The 12,831-nt window shown below is 38.6% G+C and overlaps 4 protein-coding genes across 5 annotated transcripts in view; 3 read left to right on the forward strand and 1 right to left on the reverse strand.

Moving 5' to 3' along the window:
- Positions 1 to 2,256: 2,256 nt before the first annotated feature.
- On the forward strand, positions 2,257 to 11,899 carry LOC311085207 (uncharacterized protein; the record flags this gene model as incomplete). The annotated part of the gene is made up of 5 exons (XM_084117641.1): positions 2,257 to 2,369; positions 2,714 to 3,019; positions 10,395 to 10,706; positions 10,943 to 11,058; positions 11,891 to 11,899. The coding sequence occupies exons 1-5, from the start codon at positions 2,312 to 2,314 to the stop codon at positions 11,897 to 11,899; spliced, it is 801 nt and encodes a 266-aa protein (XP_083973767.1). The 5' UTR covers positions 2,257 to 2,311.
- LOC311085438 (uncharacterized protein) lies at positions 3,117 to 6,824 on the forward strand. Of its 2 annotated transcripts, none has more exons than XM_084117936.1 (4): positions 3,117 to 3,343; positions 4,089 to 4,283; positions 4,365 to 4,444; positions 4,682 to 6,824. In XM_084117936.1, the coding sequence occupies exons 1-4, from the start codon at positions 3,338 to 3,340 to the stop codon at positions 5,649 to 5,651; spliced, it is 1,251 nt and encodes a 416-aa protein (XP_083974062.1). In that variant the 5' UTR covers positions 3,117 to 3,337; the 3' UTR covers positions 5,652 to 6,824. The 2 variants fall into 2 exon arrangements, with proteins under 2 accessions (XP_083974062.1, XP_083974063.1); XM_084117937.1 differs by having other exon boundaries at positions 4,100 to 4,283; positions 4,682 to 6,818.
- Positions 7,432 to 9,511, reverse strand: LOC311085208 (uncharacterized protein; the record flags this gene model as incomplete). Its single annotated transcript, XM_084117642.1, has 3 exons — positions 8,843 to 9,511; positions 8,295 to 8,412; positions 7,432 to 8,193 (listed from the first exon to the last, which is right to left on the reverse strand). The coding sequence occupies exons 1-3, from the start codon at positions 9,424 to 9,426 to the stop codon at positions 7,432 to 7,434; spliced, it is 1,464 nt and encodes a 487-aa protein (XP_083973768.1). The 5' UTR covers positions 9,427 to 9,511.
- LOC311085209 (uncharacterized protein) overlaps positions 9,214 to 12,831 on the forward strand; it is a gene marked incomplete at its 5' end in the record, with an annotated part of 28,056 nt that continues 24,438 nt past the window's right edge. Inside the window, 2 exons of the mRNA XM_084117643.1 lie at positions 9,214 to 9,232; positions 11,417 to 11,734. Coding sequence (XP_083973769.1) covers positions 9,214 to 9,232; positions 11,417 to 11,734 — 337 coding nt within the window. The remainder of the gene's footprint in view (positions 9,233 to 11,416; positions 11,735 to 12,831) is intronic.

Below are 12,831 nucleotides of genomic sequence, written 5' to 3' on the forward strand. Positions count from 1 at the left end.
CACCGGAACTGGCACTGGAACTGGCACCACCGGAACTGGCACTGGAACTGGCACCACCGGCTCAGGCACTGGAACTGGAACTGGCACCACCGGCTCAGGCACTGGAACTGGCACCACCGGAACTGGCACTGGAACTGGCACCTCCGGCTCGGGCTCGGGAACAGACACTGGCTCCGGCTCAGGAACAGACACTGGCTCCGGCTCAGGAACAGACACTGGCTCCGGCTCAGGAACAGACACTGGCTCCGGCTCAGGAACAGACACTGGCTCCGGCTCAGGAACAGACACTGGCTCCGGCTCAGGAACAGACACTGTGGGTCCAAAAGGCATCTCCAGGATTCTGGCCAGACGCTCGAAGTAATCTGACAATGTCCCAGACGCCACCGGCTCGGGCACTGGAACTGGCCCCACCAGCTCGGGTACTGGAACAGACGCCACCGGCTCAGGCTCAGGAACAGACGCCACCGGCTCCTCCGCAGCGGAAGCTTCTGGGACATTGGGGGAATCGGGGGTCTTTCTCCTCCTCCGTCGCTTACGACAGTGAGGTGCAGGCTCTGAACTGGGTTCTGGGGCTTGAGCGGTGTCTGGTCTGGGCAGCGGGGATGCAAACTCTGGGCTGGGCAGCGATGATGCAGGCGGGTCCGATGCATCCCACCGAGCACGATGGTGGAGATATTTCGTGAAGCCCGGAAAATCTAAAATTTCCAGCCCCTTCATCTCCCACCGAGGCAAGGGATCATCCAGACTAACATTAAATAAGTCCTTTAAAGCCATCTCTCCCAATGTCAGTCCCTCCGCAGCAGCGCTGAATTTGAGCGCAAAGCTCGATACGTCGGTCCCCCTCTGACGGAGAGACCTTAAGGCTGCGTACCTTGCAATTCTCTCCCGAGAAAAACCGGGCGCAAAACCCCGTCCTGCTGGATCCATCTCTTGGTGGATCAATCTGTCACGGTCACGCTAAAACTGAAGAGAGGCGCAGGATCAAAATGCAGTAAACGGGGTTTTATTATAGGGCAATCCAAAAAAGGGTAATCAACAAACAGGCAAGGGTCAAAATCCAGAATATCAGTCCAAAAACATAAAACAACCAACTTGACTGGAGACAGGAAACTCAGGAACAAAGCGGTGTGACATCTAACATTGATCCACAAGGAACACAAGACAAACAGGGCTTTAAATACATGAATGACAAGGGGATAACGATAGACAGCTGGTGATTACAAACTACAGACACCTGGGTGTAATTTACAGACAGAATTGTGGGAGATGAAGTTCTTAGTGCAAGACACCGTGGGGGTAAGGAGGACATCTAGTGGAGACCTGGGGAAACACAACCAGACACTGTGACAAAAAGGATCTACCGCAGTGATCTCAAACTCAATTCCTAGAGGGCCACAGTTCTGCACAGTTTTGCTCCAACCCTAATCAAACACCTGATCCAGCTAACCAAGTCTTCAGGATTACTAGAAACTTCCTTGCAGGTGTGAGTTGGAGCTGGTTGGAGCTAAACTGTGCAGAGCTGTGGCCCTCCAGGAAATGAGTTTGAGACCACTGATCTACCGCCTCCAGTGTATTTTGATATTCCAGTTATTATCAACTGGCCAGAACTGTGAGACTGCAGTGGATGTGAAGGACTATAAAGTGATAAAAAAGCTCAAGTACTGAGGAGCGAAACCATTCAGGGATTTGTTAGTAATCAGCAGGAATTTAAAATGTATGCGGTGTTGAGTTTTTCATTTTTAATTTCTCTGTACAAACATCTGTGTGTCTGGTTTGATCTGTCGGTGGATAAACAGCTTCTGCTGGATGTTTGTCGTCTCTGTGTGTGTCGGTAGTTTGTGACTGAAGCGTTTCTTCATTTTCTCTCCTGCTAATAAGAAGCTCACAATCTTCCACTCCACACAAAACATCTTTACACTGAAATAAAGTGAATCCATCAACAGTCAAATAAGAGTCACAGGTCAGAGGTCAAATATGATTGACAGCTCACAGCACTAAATAACACACCAGTAGATACAGATATCTATATTGAAAATGAGATGATACATCTCAAGGGGTTATCCTGAAATAAATTAAATTCAATTCAATTCATTAGTTTTCATTCAGGGCCAGAATTAATTTGAAAATGTAAGATCAGCAAAAGCTTGTTGGTTTTCGTGATGTTAAAGGAGACGGATGTGTGAGCGGAAACTAACTGAGGTTGGGGGAGGATACACACACACAACCAGATAAATATCACAGTTCAGTCTTTCTGATCAATCTGAGTGTTTCAGACATTAAGAGTTACTATCGTGGGCTTTTCAGTGAACCGATGAAGAAAATGTTTCTCAAATTAGTTTTGCTCTGTTTGTGTTTGTGGCGTCTGGATGGTGAGTTTTAAATGTGTTTTTCTGGTTTCAGTTGTTTCTGTTCTGATGTGATAAATTACTGGTTAAATTAGTCAGAAAGGATTAACATTCACTGTTATTCTCATATAAAAACATATAATGTGTGATTTTGCTGAGAGATAACACTCTTATTTGAGATTAAAGTCACTTGATTATATAAAACTGTTTAACTATTTCTCAATTTTATTCTTCATCTTTTGTCTTTGAACTGCTGCAGAATATTAATCACTTCACATTTACATGATTAAAAGTATTTTGGTGAAGCTTCATCAAACCAACATCAAGTGATTTAAAAGCTTTAATCTGTGAAAAACTCTGTTCTTCAGGAGTGTTTGCTGAAGATGTGTTTGTGTTTGAGGGAGATTCAGTCTCTCTAAACTCTGATCTTACTGAAATGAAGGATGATGATGTGATTCAGTGGAGGTTTGGAGATGAAAACACTTTAATAGCTGAAATCAATAAACGGGCCGACAGAATCACTGTATACGATGATGTTCTTGATGGGAGATTCAGAGACAGACTGAAGCTGGACAATCAAACTGGATCTCTGACCATCACAAACACAAGATATGAACATGATGGAGATTATATACTACAGATCAACAGTGAGATCAAGAGGTTCAGGCTCCACAGTGAGTAAACCTTTTGAGTGATACGGTCCCACATTTGGGATTCGGAATGTTCAGTGATGTCACATAACTGTCAGATTCAAACTCTTCAGACAATAGGCTATATGCACACTCTCTTCCGCATTCGAATTCAGCCAGCTAGGCCACTTCCGGCGCGCGTAGCGTCAATAGCAACTATGGCGTTTTTCACTCGGTCGCTTCAAGATGTCCCTCGTGTTACGGTGAACGACGTGAGTCGAATTATTCAAGCACTAACCCATACATCGACAACCAAGAAGGAGAAGGGCTTCAAGCTTTACGTTTCAAGCTACATCCACAATTATGAAGGTAAGATCTGGACGTGTAGTGTTTTACTGTGTTTACACGTCCTTAGTAGCATGCATGCTATCTAACGCTAGCGCAGCAGGTGTAACGTCTGTGTCGGTCTGTCTACTATTATGTGTCAGTCACATCCAATTTTCCTAACACCTTTGTCAATGTCAGTTTCAAACAAGGATTCAAGTACAGGAGAGGTAACCATAAGAGCTGAGTGCTACAGATCAATGAGGAAAAGCCAAAAGCCTCACAGCTTGAGCGTAAGGGAAAGTTATCCTGCAGGTTCAGTGCAGGCTGGTTCATGAGACAGGTTCCGTTCGTCAGATCAAGTTTCTGTGAATCATCGCATGTAATCTTTTTTAAAGACATATTTCATTTACTACACCATAAATAATACTGGTGTGTTGGAATATTTATCGATATTTAAATATGTATGCTAAGCACTGGGATTCACAGAAACTGAGTTCTGTTTTGTCACTGCATTGACACACGTTCTGTGTCCACTGTTGATGATGAGTAGAGTGAGATAAATAATAATAATAATAATAATAATAATATTAATAAGAAATAATAATTTGGCTACAATCTTAGCTCCTACAAATTGTTTAGCAGTTATTTTTTTCCATGTCATCTTTATATGTTGATGGTACATATTTGTTTGTTTTGTCAAACATTCTCACTGTACTCATGCATTCTCCTTTTTAAAAACTGAAAGTACACCTTTGTCTCCTATTGTAACAGATTTGTGTATTTTCAGATTGTGCTTAGGGATGCCCGTCCTGTGCAGCTGCAAAGCTGCCAGTGTACCTGTGTGGCAGGTACAGCTTTGTGCAATCATGTGGCAGCACTGTTGTATCAGACTGCACATTTTTGCCAGCTAAGAATCAACTCTGTTCCCCCAACACACAGCTGCACAGATACTGAACAGAAGTGGCATAAGCCAAGAACCATGGTAACTAATGTTTCTAACGGGGTACTTTGATTGTATTTATGGATATGTGTGTTTATTGATAACCTTTTTGTTTAAATGCAGGGTGTTAAACCTGGTCTGGTTAATGACATGGTGATTCTTTCAGCCAGACCCAAGGAACGAAAACTGATGGAAGGAATCAGGTTAGTGTTGTTGTTATCATTAAATACATTTTCTGTAGTAATCAGTGAGACCTCAGATAAAGTAGTCATCTGATCATATGATACAGTGTATGTTAATATTCATTGTTAGTATTTATACTGTCAGTTGTTCAAGCAAGAAAGTCCAAACTTTTTTATTTATTTATTTTGTTTGTTCAACTTATGTGTAACTTACTTTATGGCTCATTTAAAAATATATATATTTTGTCTTTTCCATAGGAGCAACTTGTATAAGGGTGTCAGTTCAGCTCTGCCTGAACTTTCCACACTCAGGGTGGATGAAGTCTACCATGATCTTCCAAGTGATGCGGCTCCAATGATAACAACTATGGCTATGAACATTAATGTTCCTCTGGTTGACTCTGTATTTGGAAAAGTGCAAGAAGGAAGTGTGTTGTCCTATCACATGCCAGCAAAGAGAGTTCCAAACACCTGTCCACACACAGATGCTCCTTCTCCCCCACAACTGCCACTTCAGGGTTACAGGCTGGGACCCTCTACCTGCTCTTTTGTCTGCACTGAACATCAGCAGCACCACATGATGTCCCTGGAAACAACATTAGAGTCCGCACACAAAATTGCCAACAGCACAAAAGAACAGAGTTCCTGCATTGAGTGGCACCAACTAAGGCGGCCCCGCATCACCTCCTCCAAATTTAGAGAGGTCTGTCACACCAGGGCACAGAGCTCTGCTGAAAATCTTGCCAAAAGACTTCTGAGACCTAGCCATCAGACTGCAGACATGAGGAGGGGGCTTGACATGGAACCTGCAGCAGTAGAGGAGTACTGCAGAGTAAGGGAGGTTAACCACTATCCCTGTGGCTTCCTTATCCACCCTGATGCACCCTGGATGGGGTCATCACCTGATGGCATCGTGTACGATCCAAAGGGGCAGACAGTGTTTGGCCTTGTTGAAATTAAATGCCCCAATGTAGCAAGCTATGTTGACTGCCCATATATTAAGATCAGTGAGGGCACACACACATTAAGGAAATCTCATCCATACTTTTGGCAGATCCAGGGCCAGATGTTGGTTTCTGGTTTGGACTGGTGTGACTTTGTTGTCTACACACAGGAAGACATGTTTATTCAGAGGATTCCCAGAGACAATGAAGTCACCAAAAGAATGAAAGAAAAAATTGACACTTTCTTTTTTTATTGTTATCTCAATGCTTGCCTGGATAATTAGATGCTGATAGCCTGTCACGCTTCTTTTACAGAATGCTGTTCATTTCTCTTTTCTCTATTTCTCTTACTGGCAGTTCTAATCTAGCAGCTCTTATCAGTTCAGTCCATTGCAAAATATTTGTACATATTTATTACTATGTTTCCTGTTGTATTTGTATACTAATGTGCACATATTTATTACTATGTTTCTTGTATTTGTATACTAATGTGCACATATTTATTACTATGTTTCTTGTATTTGTATACTAATGTGCACATATTTATTACTATGTTTCTTGTATTTGTATACTAATGTGTACATATTTATTACTATGTTTCTTGTATTTGTATACTAATGTGTACATATTTATTACTATGTTTCTTGTATTTGTATACTAATGTGTACATATTTATTACTATGTTTCTTGTATTTGTATACTAATGTGCACATATTTATTACTATGTTTCTTGTATTTGTATACTAATGTGCACATATTTATTACTATGTTTCTTGTATTTGTATACTAATGTGTACATATTTATTACTATGTTTCCTGTTGTATTTGTATACTAATGTGTACATATTTATTACTGTTTCTTGATGTATTTGTATACTAATGTGTACATATTTATTACTATGTTTCCTGTTGTATTTGTATACTAATGTGCACATATTTATTACTATGTTTCTTGTATTTGTATACTAATGTGTACATATTTATTACTATGTTTCCTGTTGTATTTGTATACTAATGTGTACATATTTATTACTGTTTCTTGATGTATTTGTATACTAATGTGTACATATTTATTACTGTTTCTTGATGTATTTGTATACTAATGTGTACATATTTATTACTATGTTTCCTGTTGTATTTGTATACTAATGTGTACATATTTATTACTGTTTCTTGATGTATTTGTATACTAATGTGTACATATTTATTACTGTTTCTTGATGTATTTGTATACTAATGTGTACATATTTATTACTGTTTCTTGATGTATTTGTATACTAATGTGTACATATTTATTACTGTTTCTTGATGTATTTGTATACTAATGTGTACATATTTATTACTGTTTCTTGTTGTATTTGTATACTAATGTGCACATATTTATTACTATGTTTCTTGTTGTATTTGTATACTAATGTAATGAGATGTAACATGTAATTTAATAAATAGATTATTGCAAATGTACATGTTCTTCCTAAGATTTTTTTTTTTAGGTAATTCATTACCTAAAAATAGTATTTTATAACTGTTGTTTGTAATTTGGTAGCCCTAAACAAAGGTTATTACTCAGTAAATATAATTCACTGTGCATTAAAGTATTATTCTTTTATAACAGATGGCTTAAAAACACTGAGCTAAAGTACATATAACATGCAAATAATTCAGTAGTTCTTTATTCAAAGAGTATGTACAATGTACAGCAGTTCATAAATAACATGAGGTACTATAAAATGAAATTTATAAAAAGTAATTTACAAAGGAACATTTAAAGAAAGTACTTACAAAAATGTAAAATAAATTACGTATGACCATTTGTATAGGTAAACAAACAAATACATTCTCTGGCCATTTGTAAAAGTTAACAAAATAAACATCTCAGTACTGGTGTCAATTCTGATTAGATTTCTATAGACATACTCTGGTCAATTTTAAACATTGCTAAAAGTGAACAACTATAACAAAGTGGCTTTAAAAATTATTGTAACATTGCAACTTTTGTAACATATTGACAATTTTTTTTTTATTTGAATTAAAATAAATAGCTATTTACAGACAAGTGGCTCTCTACTCTTGCTTCTTTGCCCAAGCCTTTACCAGAGGCCCGTTTTCATAGTTCGTCAGAAGACATGCAACAGTATACAGCTGATTAATGTTGCCAAAAAGCCGAAGTGGAATCTCGGTGTCAAAGAACTTGTGTTCCTTAACACGACGTATGAGGCGCTCAACATGCACCCTGAGGCGTGCGATTGCTTGGGTCTCCCTGACCTCACAGGCAGACATCTGGGATCTTCCAGAGAGAAATGCTGGCCTATAAATCTTGCAGGGCACAAGGTCATCAACAAGGAAACCTCGGTCGACCATGATGGCCATCCCAGGTCTCAAAAGGGAGAGAATTCCAGACTCCCGCATGATCTGTTTGTCATTGATGGAACCAGCGTACAGTGGAGAGATAAATGTGACCGCCCCATGAGGAGCCACTCCAAGCAGCCCTTTGAGAGTACAGTGGGACTTATATGCTGAGAACATTTCACTTTGAAGAAGAGGTGATGAAGGGCACTGGCACCTCAGCTCCGTGCAGTCCAGGATCACTGTAGTGTCTGCATAGTCCTTAAAATCAGCTGGCAGATGTGCCCTTATTTTCTCCTCTGGTATCCAGATCCTCACAGACCCTAGCACAGTGTACAGAAAGTTGCTCCACGTTGTGATGATCCGACTGACTGTGGACTGGTGGACTCCGTACCGGTCAGCAAGGTCACGCTGTTTTGAGCCCAGTGCAAGGTAGTTGAGAAACAAGAACATCTCATCAATGGGCTGCAGGGAACGAGTCTGTTCAAAAGAAATAAAATGTACATTACATTTCTCTCAACTTCTATTAACCATGAGCTTTGTTAAGTTGTATTGTATGGTCCATGTAAATACCTACTTACTACAGTGGAACTTGGCTCTGTAAAGGTGCCTCTCTGTGCTTGTGTCACACTGACCATAGATGGCAGCGAAGGCTCTATTAAGGCCCAGAATCTCATCAGTAGGTCATACGATGCAAATCTAAATAAATACAATTCAGATATTAGCATTTAAATCTTGTATCAGTGTATACTATGAAATTAATAGGAAGCATTTCAAATATGTAACTCAATTAGCCTTTCTCTCTCTCAATTCAATTCAAATTACTTTATTGGCATGACTGTAGCCTACATAATGCAATATTGCCAAAGCTTGGAATAGCCTACATAGAATTATTATAAAGACATCAAAATAATAAAATAGTATAACATAACTTAAATTTAAATGTACAAATTAAATTAATTGTAAAAATGTGACAAATTAAAATATGTGTGAACATTTGATAACACAGCTGCTGTTTGTCCCTCTCCTGGTATGATCTTTATCTGTTCACACACACACACACACACACACACACACACACCTATATCCGTTGCTGCAAAGGTACTACAGAACAATCTGGACATCTTACCTTGTGAAAAAACGTATGTCCTTGTCTGAGGCAGAAAAACGATTAATCCCAAAGCGCTGATTCATTGTCAGCTTCTCGACCTGTTCCCTCAGCTTGCGGTTCTCCTCTCTGAGAGACGTGTTTTCATCAAGGGCTAAATCGACAACTGCGGGATCTGGAGCCGAAGCATAGTCGTGGTCCATGAGGATGTCAGCCTCCTCGCACGCAGCGTCATCCCGCGACACCGGCGGCCGCTCTCTCCTCTCCCATACCCCCGGTCTTGAAGTGGGAAGGGTGTAATTGTTCCACTCAAACAATGCTGGAACAGCTCCCTTGATTAATAGCCGTCTCCCTGTCTCTGACACTGGCTCATGAACGTCCTCCTTTTTAAAATGCCGGCTACATACTCGGGTATGGGGACTAACTGTGAAATTGTCCCTCCGGATAGCGACAAGCCATTTTCGTCTGATTTCCGCGTCAGATGGAAATGTGTGAAAACTAAGTACTGTGTTATACTTGCTTGAGGCTTGACACAGAGGCACACAACAATGCTCAGCTGTACTGTTGTTAGTTCGCTGAAATTTAAATGATTTCTTACTAGACATTACGCTATCTCTATCGTTATCGCTTTGTAAACAATCACCTCAGCCGTAGCGGAAATGGCTTAGCTGGCTGAGAATTTAGCGGAAGTACGTCATCACCTCCGTGTGCATATAGCCTATTTGAACTGCGGCGCAAACAAACATGGCGGCGCCATCTCACATTTTAAATAAAGATCATGACGGTTCGCCATGGAAACAATAATGGGGAAACGTTCTAAAATAAATGTCGCCTTGATAAACTCACCCAGTCAGAATCACGTGTGAAAGGGTTAAATAGACTATTGGTTTCACCTGTTTTTAATGACAAAATTAAATTCCATTTTTTCTTTTTGTTGTTTTATGATATTGTTTATTTCAGTCACTCTAAACTCTGATCTTAGTAATAGTAGTTTATAGTAATCATCAGGATTTTTAAATGTATGCAATGTTTGATAGAGAGCAAACGCAGTGTTGACAGAGCCGGGCTAATATGATCACACTTCCTGGTTCTAGTAAGAGCTCGAGCTGCTGGAGTTTGCTTGGTAACGCTTTAGATTACAGCCCGCAAAGAACTGCGTATTTAAAACTAATTTACAGTGTAACTTTCTGTAATTATAGTGTACCTACAACATGTAAAGTTTTAGGAATAAAGGGGTAAAAACCAGAAGAATTAACAAATTATTTATACTGTAAGTATTTTAGAACTAAGTGTTACTTATTCTACTATTATGATACAACAATCTTACATTTGAGAGCAATTTAACAAGAACAGACACTGCAAACCGTTTTACCGTTAAAGTAAAAGTGTCTTTTTTAGTTATTGTTCCATATATAAATCTTTTTCTCTTTTCATTCTTCATCTTTTGTCTTTGAACTGCTGCAGAATATTATTAATTTCACATTTACATGATTAAAAGTATTTTAGTGAAGCTTCATCAAACCAACATCAAGTGATTTTAAAGCTTTAATCTGTGAAAAACTCTGTTCTTCAGGAGGGAGTATTGTAGTGAAGTCAGTGATGGAGGGAGATTCAGTCACTCTAAACTCTGATCTTACTGAAATGAAGGATGATGATGTGATTCAGTGGAGGTTTGGATATGAAAACACTTTAATAGCTGAAATCAATGTAACGGCCGACAGAATCACTGTATATGATGATGTTCTTGATGGGAGATTCAGAGACAGACTGAAGCTGGACAATCAAACTGGATCTCTGACCATCACAAACACCACAACTGAACATGATGGAGAATATAGATTACAGATCAACAGTGAGAGAACAAGATTCAGTCTCATTGTCTTTGGTGAGTTAAATATCAGTTTCACTTGTTTTATATTTTATTCAGCTCAAAGATACAATAATGCAACATTCATTTTGCTTTTGGTTTTTAATGATGATATTAATTTCAATTTTAAATTTCAAACTATTTACTTTTATAAATCATTAACTGTCTGTGTGTGTGTGTGCGTGTGTGTGTGCGTGTGTGTGTGTGTGTGTGTGTGTGTGTGTGTGTGTGTGTGTGTGTGTTTGGTGATTCAGGACTGGTGTCAGTGATGGAGGGAGATTCAGTCTCTCTAAACTCTGATCTTACTGAAATGAAGGATGATGATGTGATTCAGTGGAGGTTTAAAAACACTGTAATAGCTGAAATCACTGTATATGATGATGTTCTTGATGGGAGATTCAGAGACAGACTGAAGCTGGACAAACAAACTGGATCTCTGACCATCACAAACACCACAACTGAACATGAAGGAGATTATGAACTACAGATCAACAGTGAGAACAAGAGATTCAGTATCTCTGTCTTTGGTGAGTTCAAAAAAGTTTACACCTGTTTTTTTAATGACATATTTTTAATGAATTCATACACAATTTTGTTTTTGTTATTTTATATTTTTTATTTTTAATATAAATTTTAAACTATTCAAATTTAATAAACCATTATAAAGTGATTTAACAGTATTAATCTTTGCAAACCCTGTTTCTGTTTGTTCTCTGTGTGTTTGACAGATGAAGTGAAGTCAGTGTCAGTGAAGGAGGGAGATTCAGTCTCTCTAAACTCTGATCTTACTGAAATGAAGGATGATGATGTGATTCAGTGGAGGTTTGGATATGAAAACACTTTAATAGTTGAAATCAATGTAACGGCCAACAGAATCACTGTATATGATGATGTTCTTGATGGGAGATTCAGAGACAGACTGAAGCTGGACAATCAAACTGGATCTCTGACCATCACAAACACCACAACTGAACATGATGGACATTATAAACTACTGATGATTTCAGGAAGATTGTCATCAAAAGCATTCAGAGTTTCTGTCTATAGTGAGTAAAGATAATTTTTCTTCTCCTTCAAATATTCATATCTACTATGTTGAATTGTTGAATCTTTACAGTTTGAGATGACAGACCGTATAAAAACTCACTTGGAACCGAATATAAGATTGTTGATTAGATTTGATCATATTTCTGTGTATTCAGAAATATTAGTTGATGTCAGCGCTGATATTAGTGTTTATTGACTGATCTGATCTCAGTTTGATGTGTTTATTCCTCAGACTCTGTCCACTGTTGTGGTCCTACTGAAGCTGTGATCCGATTGGTCCTCTCTGCTCTGGTGGGCGTGGCTACTGTCATTTTTGTGGTTTATGAGATCAGATCCAGAAGAGCTGAATGAGATCAAGCACATATTCACACATCAGGTACATGATTGATGATGTCATTTCTCACAAACTGATTTTGCATGTATTATTATCTGTGAGATTTATTAATGTATGGCTTTTTATGTTCATCTTTTTCAGGAAGTATTGAAATCTAAAGCAGAACGCTGAACTTTAAAGGTTCTTCAAGTGTGTTTTTTGTTCTTCGTGTTTTTTTCATAATAAATACTGATGATAATTTGAGTTTGTGCTCTCTTTCAGTGTCAGATTTTAACAGTGTCACTTTATTGTTTATATTTCACTTTATTGTTTATATTTCTCTCAGGTACAAAAAAAAAAAAATGAATAGAGACACAGATCTCACTTTACTACTGCTGTATATTTGTCATATGTATTTTCTTGCCTTTATCAATAAAGTTTCTCACTCTGAGGTTCAAGAGTCTCTCCATGATTTATTCAGAGGAATACAAACTTTATGTATATTTTAAATATTTCAGCAGTGTACCATATACAGCTTTATTTCTATTTTTTTCACAGGTGCTTCTTATAGAATTGAAGGAGAATTGAGAGAATTGAAGGATTCCTGTGGATCGATTGCTCCTGTCTACCCTGCTGCTGCTGCTGCTGCGTTGCACTAGTTTGCGTCTGTAAGCTTCGTATCTTTCTGTTTTAATCATTATTTACTATCATTTCTTGTTATTTATACTGCTAAATATAACAATCAACATCACACATTAACCTGACATCGCTAGCTTCAATCTA

The sequence above is a fragment of the Abramis brama genome (assembly GCF_963993115.1).
Source record: "Abramis brama genome assembly, chromosome: 6".
NCBI classification, from domain to species: Eukaryota; Metazoa; Chordata; class Actinopteri; order Cypriniformes; family Leuciscidae; genus Abramis; species Abramis brama.

Coding starts and splice junctions, on each gene's coding strand:
- LOC311085438 (XM_084117936.1), top strand. Junction 4,284..4,364: donor GGCATAAGCCAAGAACCATG/GTAACTAATGTT, acceptor GTTTAAATGCAG/GGTGTTAAACCTGGTCTGGT. Junction 4,445..4,681: donor AAACTGATGGAAGGAATCAG/GTTAGTGTTGTT, acceptor TCTTTTCCATAG/GAGCAACTTGTATAAGGGTG.